General features: G+C 34.3%; 2 protein-coding genes across 12 annotated transcripts; one reads left to right on the forward strand and one right to left on the reverse strand.

Annotated features, from left to right (window-relative positions):
* Nucleotides 1-2412: 2412 nt before the first annotated feature.
* Nucleotides 2413-11799, forward strand: LOC137965664 (protein FAR1-RELATED SEQUENCE 5-like). 11 transcript variants are annotated; one of them, XM_068811970.1, is made up of 11 exons: nt 2413-2538; nt 3579-5066; nt 6142-7681; nt 7921-8085; nt 8227-8303; nt 8555-8949; nt 9434-9592; nt 9685-9871; nt 10037-10226; nt 10857-10942; nt 11236-11799. In XM_068811970.1, exons 3-6 carry the CDS (start codon nt 6145-6147, stop codon nt 8597-8599), a joined length of 1824 nt encoding a protein of 607 aa, XP_068668071.1. In that variant the 5' UTR covers nt 2413-2538; nt 3579-5066; nt 6142-6144; the 3' UTR covers nt 8600-8949; nt 9434-9592; nt 9685-9871; nt 10037-10226; nt 10857-10942; nt 11236-11799. The 11 variants fall into 11 exon arrangements, with proteins under 11 accessions (XP_068668071.1, XP_068668072.1, XP_068668068.1 ...); XM_068811971.1 differs by having other exon boundaries at nt 8693-8949; XM_068811967.1 differs by having other exon boundaries at nt 6142-8085.
* An 11-nt stretch (nt 11800-11810) lies between these two features.
* On the reverse strand, nt 11811-14086 carry LOC137965666 (methylesterase 17). The gene is made up of 4 exons (XM_068811972.1): nt 13684-14086; nt 12687-12827; nt 12361-12495; nt 11811-12285 (listed from the first exon to the last, which is right to left on the reverse strand). The coding sequence occupies exons 1-4, from the start codon at nt 13963-13965 to the stop codon at nt 11992-11994; spliced, it is 852 nt and encodes a 283-aa protein (XP_068668073.1). The 5' UTR covers nt 13966-14086; the 3' UTR covers nt 11811-11991.
* Between the last annotated feature and the right edge of the window lie 5451 nt (nt 14087-19537).

The raw sequence follows: 19537 nt of genomic DNA on the forward strand, positions 1-19537 counted from the left end.
TTAATTATTTATTACGATATTTTTTAGTTTTATTTATTAAAATTTTGTTTTATAATTACAGCCTGAGAAGAAGAATGTAAAGATAATGCTACTAGCTACATGATTTTTCATGTTTTTTTCATCATGGTAATTTTAATATCTTTAATGACATTAAGTAACTACTAGTGGAAGAGTATTTTTTTATCTGACAATAACTAATTTTATTTTTTTGTTTTTGTCATAGGTGAAGATTTTGCTCAAGCAAGGACGTATATTATTTTATAACATAAAGAGAAATAACTATAGTTTGTAAATTTATAATGGATTTATAGTTTTTATTTGGGTGATTGTAAATTGATAGTGATATTTCATTTAATTTTGCTGTGTTTGATTATTGTATGGAATTTATTTATAATATTATGCAGTGTATGGAGTGTTTAGACTATTTTATGGAATGTATAAATAATTTATTGAAGTGTTTATGAAATGTATAAATAATTTTATGGAGTATTTATGCAGGTATTATGTATGTTGATTATGCCCAATTTTATATAGAAATCATATCGAATTTTATACAGGTATTATATATATAGATTATGCTTAATTTTAAGTATGCCCAATCTTATACATGTATTATATATATAGGTTACGCCCAATTTTATGTAAAATGTATGCATAATTTTATATATATTTTATTTAGTATATATTTTTTTAAAAGTTTTAAATGTATGTTGAGGCTCGAGTTCGGCTCGAAGCTCGACTCGAACTTGGTGGGCTCAAGCTCGATAACAATTTTAGGCCCGAGATAAGGCTCAGCTCGAAATATTTAAATCAAGCTCGGCTTGAACACAGGCAGGTTCGGGCTCGACTCCGCTCGATGCCACCCCTACCTAGAGTCCATTTCATTATCGCAAGTTTTTTTTTATTCCCTTCATTTATATAAAATAAATATCAAACAAATATGTTACTTGGGTATTTTTACTCTTTTACCTGTTTATTTTTATTAAGTGCTACATAATCGAATAATATCTATTTGATATTATCATACATTTTATTATTATTAGATATTAAAATATTTATAATTTTAAAAAATAATAAAAATATTTAGTTGATCATTTTTATCCGTTTATCTGGTCAATCATTATGTAAATAAAAAATTTAAATACCTTTTAAATAATATAACATAATAGATATAAACTATTAGAATAATTAGTACGCTGTCGAGAGGAGCAATGCAGATAAAATTTCTTCAGTAAACTTTTTTCTTCTTCTTTTATGTAAGAAAGCCTTGTACCATGAGGTAGTGAAAGTATTTTTCATCGTGTAAAATAACCAAAAATTGATTTTTTTCTCTTCTTTTTTAATTTATTATGTATCATATTTTTATTTTAAATATATTTTGGTAAAAGACAAGTTGATACAGCCTAACAAATAAATACATAACTATAATAAAATTATATAAATTATTAAAATAAATTTGGAACAAATTGTAGATAAAAATTAATAGCTATATAAGCCTTCTAAAATGTTAAGTATAACAAACTCATTTTAGCTATAATTTTGACAAAGTCAAGTAATTACCTGTATACGACATGATTAAACCAATTTATTTGGAGATAAGTAATTATGTGATTCTCCAAATAAAAGGGTAACCACGTACGAAATACCCTTTTCTTGCGCATATTTCGCTTACTAAATGGTTCGGGTAAATGTTTAATCTTGTGTAAATTCCTTAGAGATTCATGGGTTTTAATAATATTTATAAATATTTTTTATTAATTAAATTAGATAATTAAAAATATTAAACATAATAAACGACTATTTGGGTATAATTCACTTAAAATCTAATTAATTCAATACCTCAAGCAATGATTATAACCCAATATAATCAGAAAAAAAATTCACATATCTAGATAATTGCATGGGAACAACATATTTTAATTTATATGTCACAGTGTTAATTATAATATTACCCTTCACGTGGCATATATGTGAATACTGCCTCCACACCATGGGTTTCTAAGTGTGTTCGTGGCTTGGGTGAGTTAGATTGGATTTTGGATTGAGCAAGTCAATCTAGCTCAATCTTGTATTTTGGCTAAACCTCTTGACTCGCTTGACTCAATTTGACTCGGATTTTCAGGTTTCAGTACTCGAACTATAAATAAATTTAAAATATTATATTTATTATTATTATTATTATTAACTCTTAAATTTAGGAGGCATTGGATGTTAATCGATGTTACCCTTTACCGTGGGGGACTCCTGCGACGCGTCGTTCCCATTCGAGTCCCGACACCCTGATTGGTGTCATTTGCTTCGAAGGCCCCCTCCTCACCCCCTTCCCCTTTTGACTGTTTCCGTCTATTATTTATTCAGTTTCTGAAACAGCCGGCGTCTGTACTATCAAATCAGAAGCCCCTTTCCCTAAAAAAGTGCTCTCTGTTTTCGGTTTTCTTATTGAAAAACAGCCCCCCCTGCCCCCCCGGAAATTGCGGGGTGGGGGATTCCGTTCAGAAGCTATCGACATGTTTCTGTCAAAAATGGGCTGCATGTGAGGTTTGTGTACTTGTCTTTCCTGTGCTTTGATTGTAATTCCTTTTTTTTTTTTTTTTATTCTGGTCTTGTAATGTGGGTGGCGGTGTTACTTAATTCCTGTTTTTTGTTGTTTGAAAAATGAACTGCTTATCGTTGCTTATTGTGTTGCTATTGCGGTCTTGCTGTTTCTCGTTGATGCTTATTTCCCTCTTCGTTTTCTGGTCTTGTGCTTCATTTCTGATACCTGAAATTTGAAAATTTGTTGAATGCATAATCACGGAAGTCCGGTTGTTGAGGTATTGAGGGATTGGAGTTTGGTAAGAATCAATTTGAAGCAAGATGTGACTGTTTTTTTGTTTTTTCTCTCTCAAATTCCCTCTCTCACTCTCCTGAAACTACTGAATACTCTATGAGAATCTATCTGATGAGGCCTCGTTTGAAAGTCGAAAACCTTGTTGACTCAATAAATGGTTGCTGTTTATGGTGGTTTAGTTGTTCCAAAAAGCAGTAGATGGTGCATTTCTTTCTGGATGTTTGGTGTACTTTTGGTTCATGGTGGTCTACCTTCGAGAATTGCCACTTATATGTCCGGTTTGCTATCTATGGGAGGTTATTACATTAGTGTTACTCTATGTCTCTCTCTTTCCTTCTCTCTGTCTCTCTGCTGTTGCTGCTACATTATATTTTGCGGGTAATTGTTGTCAGTTTTGGCATCACAAATTTATGACTATTACAGCTTAGACATTCGTTTACAGTTTTAACTCAAATTTCCCATATAACCATCAGCTAGTGCCAGCTATTACCCTGAAAAACAACTAATTATCTGGGCCACGGTCTGCCTTATTGAAATCATAAACTGGAATAAATGAAAAGTTGATTCAGTTCTCTTTTTTTGTTAAAATTTTATAGTCAAAGCTGCTTCACCTCTTGTTATAAAAAAATGTTGTTTCACTACTTCCAAATATTCCAATGTTGCTTCAGTTGTATTAAACAAGCAAGAGTACGTTTATTATCAGATTTACTGCAGTTTGAATTATGCACTTCATTTATTTTCTTGGCAGTGCAAGCAGTACAGTCCCACAGTTTTCTGAATTTACTGCCATAAGTCAAGCAAAAGAAAAAAGTGTTTTGGCAGTCTGGTGGATCAAGGTTGTTTAATGTTGCTTAGTTCTTCCATTGGTCACAGAAGCATGGTTTATCTCTTGCCGAAGAATTGACTGGTCTGAAGAACTGCTTGGTTTTAATCAGCTAGTACAAGCTATTACCCTGAAAATCACTAAATATCAAGCAGTGGGTGACCCCGTTGAGATCACTAGCTAGTCCAAGCTTGCCTGGTTCTCTTTTTTTATTTTTTATTACTATTTCTAAATATATTAGTGCTACTTTAGTAGTTTTAAATTAGCAAGAGTAGGTTTGTATCAAATATGCCACAGCTTGAATTATGAATCAAGATTTATTTATTTGGTAGTGCATTCATTTTTTTTTTTTTTAACGTGCAAACAATAGAATTGGTAGTGCATTCATAATAGTCCTACAATGGCATTTTGATTCTTGAATCTGATAAGTATTGAAGTCGACTTCTTCAGTCATAAGCTCTTGCGATTTTTTTTGGTGTCTGGTGGATCTAGGTTATTTGAAGTGTTTAGTTCTTCCTTGGGCCATAAGAACCTGGTTTGTTTCCTGCTAAAAAATCACTAGTTTAAAGAAGTAGTTGAGAACTATTTGATTTCCATCAGCCACTACCAGTTATTACCCTAAAAAATCACTAAATATGAAGTCTGTGGATGGCCCCATTGAAATCACTAAATGAGCCAAAAGAAAGCTTGATTCACAGTTCCCATTTTTCCTTGTCAATGTTGCTTCATTACTCCTCAATATGTTAATGTTACTTCAGTAGTTTTAGATGAACAAGAGTGCGTTTTCTATCAGAAATTCTGCAGCTTGAATTTCCCGACAGGATTTATTTATTTGGCTGTTCAAGCACAACATTCTCACTTTTGTGGTTTGGTTCCTGAACTTTTTATATAGGGAAATTTCCTTTCTCAAGTAAAAGGTAAACAGTGTTTTGGCAGTCTGGAAGATCAAGGTTGTTTGAGGTGCTTAGTTTTTCCATTGACCACAAAATTATCTCCTGCTGAATGTTTGACTGGTATGAAGAACTGCTTGATTTCCATTTGTTTGGTTTTGACGCGCCTCTTACTTATCGAAATTGATGATAGGGCAATCCTATAAAAAGTCAGAATTAAACTGAATGTAAGATGGGCATTGAAGGTTCAGTTGGAGTGTTTTCTTTATGGAGGCTTCTTGTGCTTCTGTGTGTATGTTTTTCATTAGTTTTTATCTGTGGTTGATCAAACTTGTGCCTTATAAAGGTTTTTACGTGAATTAAAGTGAGAGGTTGTGAACTATACCTCTTTTCATCTTTGTCATGCTCACACACAGAGAAAATCCCTTCCATATCTGTTTCTGATTGGTCTCTGATAAAACCAGAACTTGTTTGCTGCTAACAAGCTCAAGCTTCATTCCTCCATCAACGTTATTGCCATAAGGTGCATCTCTCTCTCGCTCTCTCTCTCTCTCTCAAGTTTCTGTTCCAATATTTTTATGGATAGTTGTTATCTATGAAATAATGCCACTAAAATTTTTGCTTAGAGAAGCAAGAGTCCTATGTATTCTTTCAGGAGATGGTGGAGTCCAAAATTGTTTTTTACTATTAATATTTATGTTCACTTTAAAGGTTAAATTGTTATCCTCTTGTCTTCAATAAAATTTAAGCCATTGGCAGAGTAGAACGATCAATGATGTTTTTAACTCTTTCTATACGTTTGACTTAGAGTGGATTGGGTCATCCTTCTCACCCTCACCACTTCTTACCATCTATGTAGATTAGATGTTTGAAATATGAGAGAAAGCAAGTACCAATACCTCTTCAGTGAAGTTATTTCCATACCCATCCATATACTCATAGTTGTTGCACATGCTAAATATCATGTAATGTACATGTACACACTTCAATTTATTGCTGCAGTTGTTCTTTCAGTTTTTTTCCCACAATCAACCTGAAAGCAAAACATTGATGCTGAAAGGGTGATGTGCTGAATTGAATCTTGAAATTATCTTATTTACCAGTATTTCTTTAGAAAATTCAACATCTTCTTTAGTAGTAGGGAATGGTCAGTTGTCAGTGCAGGTGCTTTACAATGTTCCTCTTTTATTTGACGGTTCTTTTATAATTCCCTCCTGCCACAGCAATCATTTAACATTTTGTGCTAGCGGGACTTTCTTTTCCAAGTTCACAAAAAAAAAATTTCTTCTTTTTTTCTGTCTTTTTTATTTGAAGTTGAATACATTATGCTTGTGATGTGATATGGGTTATTAGACTGTTGTTGATGAGGTTCCATTGCGTATTGGCAAATTTTACATCTTATGCATGTAATGTGGCTTGGGATGTAGGGAATGTCTTGGATGAATTAGAACTGCCACTGGATATTGTAAATTTTAGATAATGAAGATTATGGTGAACTGAAATATGGGTAATTCTATGGTTGATCATAACTCTCTTATGCTTAGATAGCATATATGCTACTGATGTTTGCATTGATTGTGATGTGTTTCACATTGTAGGTTATGGACACTGTGGAAGTAGAATGCCAGAGTTCTACACAATTGGACAGCGAAAAACGGGAGCCAAGGGTAGGGATGGAGTTTGATACAGACGATCAAGCATATGAATTTTACAACGAGTATGGTAGAAGGAAAGGGTTTTGTGTCCGGAAAGGTCCATTCCATAAGACAAGAGATGATTTGGTGAAGGACCGCCGTTATCTCTGTTCAAAAGAAGGCTATCGTCAGCCTGATCGACGACGAGAAGAAGTTAAAAATCCTCGCCCTGAGACAAGAACAGGGTGTTTAGCAAGCATGACGGTTGCCCTTCAATCTAGTGGAAAATATCGAGTTATCAAATTTGAACCAGCTCATAATCATGAGGTTGCTAGTGTATCGCCCAAAAAGTCTCTTCTTTTGAGATCCCAAAAGAAGCTAACTAAAGCTCGGCCTACCCTAGCTGGTGTCATTCACGAGCGTAGGCTTGCACCAAAGCCAACATATGAGTTTCTAAGTAGGCAAGCTTGTGTCCCACAGAATTTAGGGCACCTTCATGTTGACCTTCAAAACTACTTGTTTCTGAAGAGGCAAAAGACGATGGAAATGGGTATTACTGGCGCCATCATAGAATACTTTAAGAAGATGCAACTTGAAAACCCATCCTCTTTCTATTCAATGCAGATGGATGCCAATGAGCAGATAACAAACATCTTTTGGGCTGATGCACGATCAATTGCAGACTACTGGCACTTTGGGGATGTGGTTTGTTTTGACACCACGTATAAAACTAATGTATGTGGGAGAGCCTTTGCCTCATTAATTGGAGTGAATCACCATAACCAAATAATAGTTTTTGGTGCAGCACTATTATATGAGGATACAGTTAATTCGTTCATTTGGTTGTTTGATAATTTCATTAAGGCGATGTCTGGAAAGAAGCCAACCACCTTTCTTACAGAAGAAAGTGCACCAATATCAAAAGCTATCGCTACTTTCCTGCCTGATACTCACCATTGTTTTTGTTTAAGCCATATATTCCAAAATGCTATCAAACATCTATCCCATATCCTCAATGGGTCATCGATATGTAAAAGTGATTTTCATCGGTGTTTATATGAATACGAGGATGAGGAAGAATTTCTGAAGGCATGGGAGAGTTTACTTGAGAAGCATGGTCTTAAGGATAATAAATGGCTGGAAGACTTGTTTAATGAAAGAGAGAAGTGGGCTTTGGTCTACAGAAGGCACATGTTTTGTGCTAATATGACAAGCATGCAACAGCGTGAGAGCTTTGATACACTTTTACAGCGGTATTTGACCTCGGAATTAGACCCAATTCGTTTCTTTGAGCGTATTGAAAGACTCATCGAACATTGTCGCTACAATGAACTATTGGAGGATTTCAAAATGCTTAATACTTCTCCAGTATTATTTGCAGCATTGCCAGTTCTAGAGCAAGCTTCCAGACTTTATACACCCAGTTTGTGCCAAATGTTTCAGGAGGAGTGTAAGCTCGCCATCACTCTAAAGGTCTTTCAGCTTGAATGTGATGGGAGTATGAGTAAGTATAAAGTTACTGATAGGCATGCACGTGACCATGTTGTTAAGATTGAAACATCTGATAATAGTTTTCAATGTAGTTGTTGTAAGTTTGAATTTACTGGAATCCAGTGTTCCCATGTTCTGAAGATGCTCATTCATCTCAATATGGATTTCCTTGATGCTCGATATATATTGAAAAGATGGACAAAAGATGCAAAGAAAGGAGAATTAAATGATGATCACCGGTCTCTTGTACAGGGGAACCATCAGGCAGCAAGGGAGATGCGGTACACAGATTTATGTCGCAACATGGTGAAGCTAGCAATGCGGGCAGCAGAAACAGAGGAGTCATTTTCACATCTTACACGTGCCAATCTAAAACTAATGAAAGAAGTAGAAGGAATTTTGAAAAATGTGAGTCAGGTACGACCTTCCACAGTATCTCAGACTGCAAATGCAAGTGAGATGGGTTTGAGCATCAGTGACGAAGATGTAGTAATTACAGTTCCATCTCAAGGGTAAGATGAATGGCATTGAGGGGATGTGATTTTACTGGCATTGCAGAAACATGGTCAAGGCACAGACTCTTACCTTTCAATTATCACTTGCAGTCATCCATGTTGATGCTACAACTATTTGAGGTATGACATGATTCCTTACAATTAGGGGTTGCAATATTAACCCAAGTGGTAACCTGATCCGAACCTGACTCATTTATATGACCCAAATTTAACCTGAGTTATAAATGGGTTGGGTTCAGGTTTATTAATCTGGCCTATTTAATAATTGGATTGGGTTTGGATTTGACACCAGGAGCCAAAGGGGACCTGGTTTAATGGCTCAAAGTAGTAAGTACTGACTAAATCAGCTTGGTAAAATATATTTCAACCAGACCAAACTGGACCAAATTTCGAACAAAAGGATCGGAACTCGCTGATAGGAAAAGAGAGAAAAACAACGCAATGCCAACAGTGGAGTCAATCCGCTGTTCATCAATAGATGAAGCTTTCTCTTTTTCATCTCGTGTTAGATACAACAGAAGATGAATCCTCTTTCCTTCTCGTGAACCACGGGAGCGCCAAGCGCCCAGAGGAGCAAAACTCATTTTCCTTCCAGGGTAAAGCGGCACATAAAAAAGGGCTGGCCCATCAAAAGTCTGGTTCCTTCACGAACGAAGTTCAGAATCAACAAGGGTGAGTGGCTCTTCTAGGCGGGCAGCTGTGTGACAACACTCCAGACAAAGCGGCACTTTCGTGTATCATGCTATGGTTTCAACGCCCTTACGAGGTAGTGATGAGTTTCACGTGCTCTTTTTTATTATAGTTTCACGTGCTTTAAGCTCGGCCTGCATGCAGTTAGGAAGATTGGCCTCAATCAGAGTGGTACCACCCACACTACCCTAGCACCTATAGGCAGCTGTCCGTCCTACAGCCGTTCGAAAAGTTTTTAAATGTTTCTACTTAAGTACACTTGTCTAGGATTTTTTTGTAAATTTTTTTATTTCCTATCTTTTTCCTCTTTGCACATATTTCTCTATATTTTTATTTTTTAGATTTGTCAGTAGATTCACCTCAATCCGGCCTGAAGCCAGAGAGTCTGGATTTGGCTCTATATATTTTAACCATTTTGTAAAAGGGTTGAGTTTGGGTGAGTCTGTTTAATGACTGGTTTTGGTTGACCCAACCTTAACCCGACCCATTGCCAACCCTGCTTGCAATATTCATTTCTGTTATATTTAAACAGTTTGATTGGTTTTGAAGTTGTATTTCAGGTCCTAGTGATTTTCCAATAGTTCTGGTATTAGCTTCAATCACAGAACTTGCCCTCCAGATACAGCAGGAAGCACCCAAATTTGAGTAGTCATTAAAATAAAGAATACTTGTATACATGGAGAATGTTCTAAAGGGTCTAGTTCATGATCTTTGAAAAGGTATTTGCAATGCATAAACAGCATATCTGCAATATTTAGAATTTATGCTGTTGTATAGATCATTTTTGTCACTGTTCTTTTGCCTTGCCCAGGGAAAGAAATTACTGGTGAACATCTTGGTGGAACTGTTATAGCCATAGAGTGCAAACTGGCAGGGTGATTTGTTGATCTGCTAGTTGTTTATTTGTGCCAATGAAGTAGAATTTGAAGCTTCATACTTCTATATAAAATATGGTAACAACACTAGACAGATGCGAGAACTTGGGAGTAAGGATGGAGGCAAGTACTTGATTTCCCCTTTTTATTCTGATGATTTTTGCTCTCATGCTCTCTGTTTGCAAATAGGCTGAATTTCTTTTAGTTGAAAAAGATTTGGAGTTTCTTCCACTGCGGCAGGACAACAGCAGTTATAAATATTTAAACTGTTTGCTGGAATGCTTGCAGATACTTCTTAGATCCAATCAGAGGCGGCAGGCAGTCACAAATGACTCTCCAACACCTTTTCTGGGGTTTAGATGCTAGCAATAGTGCTCAAGCTAGAATTCAAAACCTATAATTTGCACCATCATACTGATAATTTCGCTTCAGAATTCTCTTTTGGGGTTTGGAAGTGTCATCAAATCCCACGAAGCAGGTAATCTAGCAGTTGTGATGCCAAGATGATCAAATTTCTTAGTTATTCCTCTTTGTAATCTTTTGCATTTATTGTGACTTCAAATAAAGATTTTTCTAGTATGCTAATCCAGTGCTGGGCCCCCTGAAGCTGTCAATCTAAAAGTAGGATACATCAGATATTTCTGTTTCACATGCCTCTTCTTACCAACTATGTTTATCTTAATTGTTCGATGTTGTATGTTATCTCTTGATTGGAAACTCAAGTAGCCATGGGGCACTCATATACTAATTATCGAAGGGTGAAAGCTGACTTTAGCTGTTCTTCTGGATGGATTGTATCTTGACTGTTGTGGGATGTCAGTTGGACATTTTCTCTTAACTATTTAAGGACAGCATAACTTACCAACTTAGTCCCTAGTTTCATTGAAATTCTTTTACATAGAAAACATTCTCCCTTTATTTCTCTCTTTATCTTGTAGTTTTGGAAAGCTATCCTAGTTTGCCCCATCTGTAAATCTCCTAGGTTTGCCTCAATTCTTTTAGTGTGCACATTGCAAGCATCATTAAGGGGAGTGGTTGTGATTCTTATATTTCTCTGAACTTGACAGCTTATAAATAACCTCACGATGATCATCTTTTTATAAAGCAGGGAATACGAATATTTCAAGTTTTACCTCATCTGTTATTGTGAGGTCGTTTCAACGTGTTGTAGACTTCTACCTCAGTGAAGACAAGGTGGGTTGATCCAGGCAAGTTTGTCTATAAATTGGTTTCACAAAAGATGCATAACAAGAAGGTTTTACCTATGATGTCCCTTTCAACTTGAAATAGCTTTTGCCTATCCTTTTCGTTGTTTTTGCTTCGTATTTCATGCTCATAACGAGGACAACATATTATATTGGTTCATAAAAGATGCTTGGTAGATGAGCTTAACTATGTACTTTCTTTCTAGCATGAGCAAACCTTGAGTTAACTTGCTGCTTTGGTTGTCTCTGGTTCATAGTTCATGCAAATAAGAAGTACAACAGATTTTTGCAGGTGAAGATAGTCTTCACTGAAGGTTCAGCTTGATATGTTTTTGGAGTTGCAAGCATCTATACACTTCAAATCATTGCAAATAAGAAGCACAACAGATTTTTGCAGGTGAAGATAAGAATTCTCTGAAGGTATAGCTTCTGCTGGATATATTCTTGGGGGTGCAAGCATCTTTGCACTTTGTACCACTGGAGTAAAACAGTGGAATAGAATGTACTGACCTTTCTTGCTAGTAAGTTCTTACTTGGTCATTGAACATCTCTACTATCTATGGAATTTCTGACTAGAAAAAGAGCAAATATTTATCATTCAAAACCAATATTCTGGGCTTTTGAACATTGGTCGGCTTCCATAGATAGTCTTAACTGTGTTGTATTGGTGTCTTATCTGTCTAAATTTGGTGCCAGATTTTTAGAAAATTTGAACAGCTCTCTTTCTCTCTCTCAAGAGGTTGGCCCCATCTGCTCCAGTCTCTGCTTATGGGGGAAGGACATGGAGGAGAGAGGGATGCCCCCTCCTTTTGTTGGTTTGGAAGTGGGCAGGGGGTGCCCTTTCCCCTTGCCCTCTGCTTCCATAATATAAAATAAACAATAGTTATCAACAATTGCAGACATGTTTGTGCAGTTGATTCTCTATTATGTAATTATAACATATTAATTCTTCACCCTTTGTGTTGAATTGCTTTCGGTTTGCTCATCTAGCACACGGTTGGGTTCACTATTGTGTGGGTGGGTTCGATTCAACCCGGTTCAATGATCTGAATGTGGGCTCACACAAGCAAAGGCTTCAGCTTTGAGTAGACAATTGAAGAGTTGGCCTGAAGCTGAGAAAAATGGGCTGTGGTCACTATCCACTGTGAACACTTGATTGGGCGTCCATCTCTTTATCATGTCTTCTTGTTGGGCCGGCTTCACTACATGGTCCTCGGTCGTCTTTATGTACACGCGTGGGACCCTCTCGATCTCATCTCCACCGTCGAATGCCGCAGTACTCAGCGCTAATAGTGGGCCGGGCCGCAGCAACATGGAAGCTAGGATTGTGTCCTGATCCAAGCCCAAAACAATTTAGGCCGAAATAGACGACTTTGAGAAAAAGAAAAAAATGGTACAATAAATTACCTCGTCCGAGCTTTGACAATAGAGAATTTTGCGCTGAAATTCTTTCCTAATCATTGCACTTGTCGGAGGAGCACTGGGCCCTAATCCAAACCCTAACTCATACACGTCACCAAATTGGGACAAATCCGGTATTCCCTAAAAAAAATTAAAAATTAGTAATAATAATTTAATCTCAGCTTGGAAAATTCATATATGCTAAAGCTTGAATAAAAGAAAATAAATAAATAAAAACAAAAAAAATATAATTTTTGTTTATATGGAGAATGTTAATTTTTAATTTTAATTAAAATTTTAATTTTCCTTCAAGAGAAAAATAAGAGACTTACATCCTTGATATCTTGATCGGATTTAATCCCCGATTTTAACATGCTTGCTGCAATATAAATGGCAAGATGAATCTTTTTCGAGAACTTGTGGCTTACGTGCGTTATGCTAAGACCCCCGGCGCTATGCCCGACTAGGATCACCTGAAAATTATCGTATTTTTAGAGGTTAGTAAAGGAAAATATTTGATTTTGGAATTATTAGTAACTATAAATGACTTATAAAAATGAGAGAGAAAACTATAAACAATTCAAAGAAGTTTGAATTTAGAATGTGTTTGGGTTAATAAAAAATATATAAAAATAAAAATAAAAATACATGTTTAATAAAAGTTTTATGATGTTTGTAGTGATTAGGGCACAAATGAAAGAAAAATAATTTAATTTAATACAAAAAATTAAAAATATTTTTTATCTTTTTTTATTTCCGACTGGAAATAGAGGAATAAGTTGGTAACTAATTAATATGATTAGGACAAAGCTATTTTGATAAAAATATTGTCAATATATACAAATATAAGAGAAGATTTGAAATTTTATTTTTAAAATTTTAGAAAACATTTTTTTTAATTTTAATTTTTAAGGAAAAAATTACTTGGTAGTATTTTGATTTTTGGTTTCATTTTATTAATTGTAGTAGAAAAAAAATTATTTTACAACAAAATGCTAAGATAATATTTTTATTAAAAATATAAAAAAATTATATCAATCTCATTAAAAAGGCAAAAAGTAATTAAAAATGGAAAAAAAATACATAAACACTTTAAATTTTACTTAAAAAGAGAAAATGAAAAGGCTGCAACCGGCAACTCATCACCCTCCGGGAAGAAGAAGCAGAATTTGATCAGCAGAAAAGAAGACACAGAGAGATAATTTTTGGATTTGCAGCAAAACCCAGAAAGAAAACTCAGTATCTTAACAAGACGACGGCTCGGATTTCGGTCTTCTTCTTCGCGACCAGCAGAACAGGGCAAGAAACAAGAAAAACAAAAAAACTTACCTGCTCCTCATCCGGCAAGGCCGCCATGAAATCCACCAGCGGCTTGTTGTAATCTTCGAAGGAAACAATGGCGTCCGCCTGAGCCGGATGAATCCCCGCCCCGGCGAGGTCGATGCACGTCACCCTGTGACCGGAAGTCTCCAACAGACTCCTGATCCTGTACCAACACCAGGCTCCATGGCTGATCCCATGCACCAGAACAAAGTGCTGCTTCTTCTTCTGCTTCAGCTCCTGCTCCTGCTGCCCTTGCTCGACTGAACTGGTCTTCCCCTCTTCACCCATTTCCGGTCACTCTTCTGGGTTTCTGGGTATCAGTCTTCCTCCCTCCGGAGCTTCACTCTTGCTCTCTAATGGAAGTTTTTTCGACGAAAGATCATCAGAGTCCAGCTGTTTAAAAGGAAGCAAAAAGCTTCGAAAATGGAGATATTGTCGAGTGAGAGGAGAAATATAATATAAACCGAGAACAGCACACGTGTTTGCTTAAATTAATGAAAATTTTGATCAAGTTAAGCTTGGAACAAATTATTTTTGCCGGCCTTTTGATCTTGGTTTTGATGTCGACCTGCAAACAAATAAAAACACAAAAATTAAATTAAATTAATCATGGGATTGCAGGCCAGCCAAATCCCACCCAGGGTTTCTTAATCCCCATTCTCACCATGAGATATCAATTGATGTGGTCTAATCCCCTGTTGCTAAATGTTGTTTGTTTATGTACTTTCAATTAGCTTTATCTCTTACTAAGACGTGTTTTTACGCACTAAGATAGCGATTAGAATCGTCCATTCATGTGGGTCTTCTTTAAATCGATGATTTGGCATAGTACTTAACGTTGGACAACGGAGTTATCGATTAATTCACGTATTTTTTAACGATTTATTATCAGTAAAACACAAAATAGCTGATTTCATTTCTTGTATTATTTATATTTTGATGGGTGGAGTGTGTCCCATTTTGAGAGATTAAAGTCATGGAATCATTGACTTGCTCAAGGAGTGGGTATGGAGTGTTATTCATTAGAAGCTGGTAACTAGGTTTTTTTTTTTTTAATATGGTTAATATTCTCATCTTCTTCATTATAATTCTAATATTTAAGAAACTTTTTTTTCAATGTAAAAAAATAATTTTTTTATAATTTAAATATTTTTGAAAAATTACTCGGTAGGGTTTACTAAAAGAAAAAATGAAATCGTAAATCATTATATAAGAATTTAATGGTTAAATTACAAACAAAAATAGGTGCAATAAACTAGTGTACTTAAATACATATGTTAGATTTTTATTTTTTTGTTAAGTATAATATATTATAATATATAATGCCTTCTAATCATAAAAAAAAAAAAAAGAATTGAAGATGATGTCTTATTTTTTCTTTTGTTTATTCTCTTGGAAGTCTATATTTAGGTTATAAAATATGTTATCTTTGGTCACATCTCAAAGGTGGAACAAGAATAGGTATAGTAAGTGACAAAAAACAAAAGCCACCTTTGTCTTTTACAATTTTTCGCATTTGTAATGGTGCTTCCTGCACTGATCACCCTCTACATAGCATGCTTTTTAATGGAGCTTTTTCATATTCGAAAATAAATACCCAAGATTAAAATTGCTCATTTTGATTTTTTAATTTTTGATTATTTTTTTAAAATTTTTTTGATTGCCATAAAAAGGGAAAAATAAAAATAATACAAAAAATAAATCTTCAACTAAATTTAAAAACCTTTAAAAAATTTTAATATCCATATGCTAAAATAAGAAAAATGCTTATAAAAATGCACTAAAGGTTCCATGATTCCAACTCATAGAAGCAACACTATACTATCTTCCAAGAGACTAAAGATATAAGAAAAATAAATATAGATATAAAACTTTGCCAAACAAGACAAAGAGTAATTTGGTTGTTTATCAAAATTAGGGTACCAAACTTAATGTAATGTGTGTTTTTATCGAAACATAAGGTTACATCATATCCATTATTTGGCTATAATATTCGATCTAGCTTTCGGGTGTAATAAAATATTTTTAAAAATATAAGCTTATTAAATATTATATGCTAGTCATAGTGAAAATACTTGTCACTAGTAATTAATTTTTCTCTCTCTTGTGGAAGAAGAAGAAAAAAAAAATTCTTTGGTAGTGGAGATACCATTTAGAAGGTGGACAATATTGTGAAACATGCTTAGATAAAGAAATCCTACATATTGTGGATTTGTATATTGTGATTTTGACTAGAAGCACTTATATTAATAATGTGCAACTGGCTTGGGAAGTAATGGATGGAAGCCAGCAAGCACCACAAGTCAAATGCTCTTTGCTACAAGAAAAGGACACACATTATATGTACCAAACACATTAAAAGAAACACCACCAAGGGACACCAATGTTTCATATTATGGTTTTCAATATTGGGTTTGTCACATATATCTTTATAAATGTTACAAGATGTGACAAAAATGTTTTGCATTGGTTGTTAATATTTCTTCTGCAATTCTCCCCCTACTTTCAGCTCCTGATGATTAGGGTTATCTACGTATCGGATGTACTGTATCAGACTTGTAACACGAATGTATTTTTAACTTTCATTGAGTTTTTGTTTTTAATCGAATTCATATCAACCCTATATCAGTTTACTCAATATATTTTTCCTCAACAGACATTTTATAATTGGATTTAAGAGTATAAAAATAGGACTTGATATGTGAAAAAGTGGCCGTATCAATAGTTTGTGTCATATATCATCAATTACGCTTCAAATTATGAAGGGGTCGATATGATACCATATAAACATAATTTTATTTTTATTTTTAATTATTTTGGCATTAGATAGGCCAATGCACTCATATTTAAGGAGATTATTTTTTTTCTTGGTGAAGATGTCTCACAGGTCAGCAAAATTGAACTGCAACCTCAAGTTGGGAAGCCTCCCCTACAGAGAACATTGGAAAAAGTCGTAAAGGCTTAAAGTCTTATGGTACAAACATTACAATAATTTCCCCTAGTTGAAGTCATGCCACCTCTCAAAGAAAATAGAGGATTGCTTTCATATTTTGGTATTAAGTTAATTTTTCATCCAACACCCAGATGAAAGAATTGAAAGAGACCCAAAAGAGATTAGAGGATGATGAAAGAGATCTTTTGATTTGGTCATTTGTCTACACAAGAATAGACTAGAAAGAATTTTTAAACTCTGATAATTGTCCCAAAGTTTGGTTAACAAATGCAAGGTTTTAAGAGACAATGGAATCATTTGAGAAATGATAAGAAACAAAAGGCAAGCTTGAAGGAAGTATGACTTCAAGGTGGGGGGTGATTGGAAGGCAACATGGCACTAAAAGCCAAGGAGATGCTGTCCATCACTCAAAGTGCTGCTTTTGTTTTAAATTATTTTTTCTGTTCTTGCTTTTTACAAAAGCCTGATAGCCCTTTTTGAAGGCACTGAGAAAGGCTCTTGGAAGTATGTTTGCTCTTTTTCACACTAGGAAGAGAAGGGTAGGACCACCAATAATAAAGGGGTAGGGGGGAATGGTGGGTAGGGTCTATCTTTTTTTACAAGCAAAAGTGGAGATTGGATAGAGAGCAAAAAGTTGTGTTTGCTAGGTAAGTGCTTGCAAGGCAAACCCTTTTGTTAGTTTCCATGCCTTTAATCTTTTTGTTATACTCACATGTTTTAGAGATTATTTGGTTATAATAATCATGCAACTATCATAACTCATTGAGTTAACTCAGATTTGAAAGACAATAGGTTGGTGCTCAATGACTCACACTCTGTACTTACACCGAGTCTTCGGGGGCTTTTCGACTTCAAAGAGTCAATTAACTTGGCTGACCCAAATCGGACTTTATAAAAGCAAAATTGGGTATCTTGGATTTATAATTAGAGACAAATTATACGGTGCATCGATGGTTTGAACTCAAGTTCAATCAATGGATGACTCTACTTTTGCAGTCTGAGAAGGTACAATTTTTTAAAAATATATTCTAATAAATATTATAATTACTTTCACCACCTTAAAATATTATAAATTATTACTAATCCTTTCATTTTGAAGCTTTATTACACTTTGAATTATTCTCTTTTTTTTAATTAAAAAAGGGATGTGGATATTCTTCATAAATAGTAATGTTTAAAAGGTCCACCACAAGGGAACTAGGTGAGGAGACCCTCCATCCTCCTTTTCTCAAATGGAAACAAGAAGGATGCTTGTAGGGGAAGGGAGCCCTGCACCCCTTTCCAATTATTTTTTTTACTTTTAATTAGTTTTAAGTTTTTTTTAAATATGTAATTATTTTTCTGAAAGTCATATTAAAAATATCCTTCTAAATCATCCATGTTCCCACTCACATCTCCACTAAAAAAATTAAATGGTAAATTTTATATAATTTTGGATAAAAATCAATTAAAAGTGTTATTTAGATTAATAAAAAAGAGATATCTCTAATTATTTGGAATTACCATAAATAGCTTTATTTATTTTTAATCGTTTTAGTTGGTAATCTATGCTTAGTATTAATTACTACAGGAAAAATGTAGAAAAGAAAGAAGAAAGAAAAGAAGAAAATGAAGCATTATTCTCTTAATTTTATCAATTTGTTAGATATTTTTGAAGCAAAAATTAAATTACCAAAGGTTTTAATTGCTCCGAAATTTATTTTTAATCATTAATTTAAGCTTATATAACTTCATTTTTTTTAAAATTAAAATTCAAACTTTGGAGAATCTAATTGGAGATGAAAGTAAAGAGCACTTAGTGCTAAATGCTGTAGTTAGCTGTAGGATTTGCAATTTTACTTGATTGGTTATTCTGTCTTTGTATCCATCAACTAAGATTCAAGCAACATTACTATTCATGATGAACAAAATTGCTTCTAACATCGGAGGCAAGCCCAATAAAAAAGTCACTTAGGTCCAAAAATGCATACCATAGAAAAAGTGGGATGGATTTAAGGTTACAAACCCAAAGCCAAGGGTGAGGGTATGGGTAACATTCTATGTGTCTTGTCTTATGTATTCTGAATTTTGAAATTGTTGATATATCAGTATATCAGATGCTCGATATGTACTAAAAAACACTAAAATCTTATACTGTTATACGTCATCTTTGTATCGAACGATATATTCCCCTTTACGAGCCAATATTGGGTTTATCAGGTAAGGTAGAATCTTATATGTCTCGCCCGTATGCTCACCTCTGTGTGTACTTAGTGATACATCTCATATATTATTCGATATGTTGCAAATTTTAGAGGTATTGAAGTGATATTCAATACATTGTGATTTACATATTTATTATTTTAATAAATTTTGGACCTAATACAAGTAGTTAAGAGTATATATTTTAATGTACAAGCATATTATCTTACTTTAAATGATAGTATAAGAGGTAAAAAAAGAAATAACAAACATTTCATAAACAAGGTGGTGGAGGGTAAATTCATGAAGACATTCTATATTTTTATTGCTCAATTTGAACTTTGACCCCAAAATGGAGGGTCAAACATGTGCCTCCACAATCAGCTAGCTTTATATATATATATATATATCTAGTGAAGTGGGACATATTCAATGTGAACTCAATTACTTTAAGTCTATGAAGGTGGTGATTCTTTTAACTACATTTTGATTTTAGAAACATAAAAAAATGTCTGCATTGAAGCAATGTTGATAAAAAAAATTAATTAACTGCTTTAGGTCAATTGACATAATGATTTTTGTTTTGTTTTGATTTGTTTCGTTCGTTATGTGGCATTTTAAAGCAGAGAAATTTTATTTGGTAAGCTTTTTCTTATGACAATGTTGTCGACAATTGAAATTGTTTAAAATATCATACGGGTCTAAGTAGTTTTCTTAAAGAGGATT

The sequence above is a fragment of the Aristolochia californica genome, unplaced genomic scaffold, assembly GCF_029961685.1.
Source record: "Aristolochia californica isolate CCGP_79_NKW_82.1479 unplaced genomic scaffold, dmAriCali1.0.hap1 SCAF_5, whole genome shotgun sequence".
In the NCBI taxonomy this organism is placed as follows: Eukaryota; Viridiplantae; Streptophyta; class Magnoliopsida; order Piperales; family Aristolochiaceae; genus Aristolochia; species Aristolochia californica.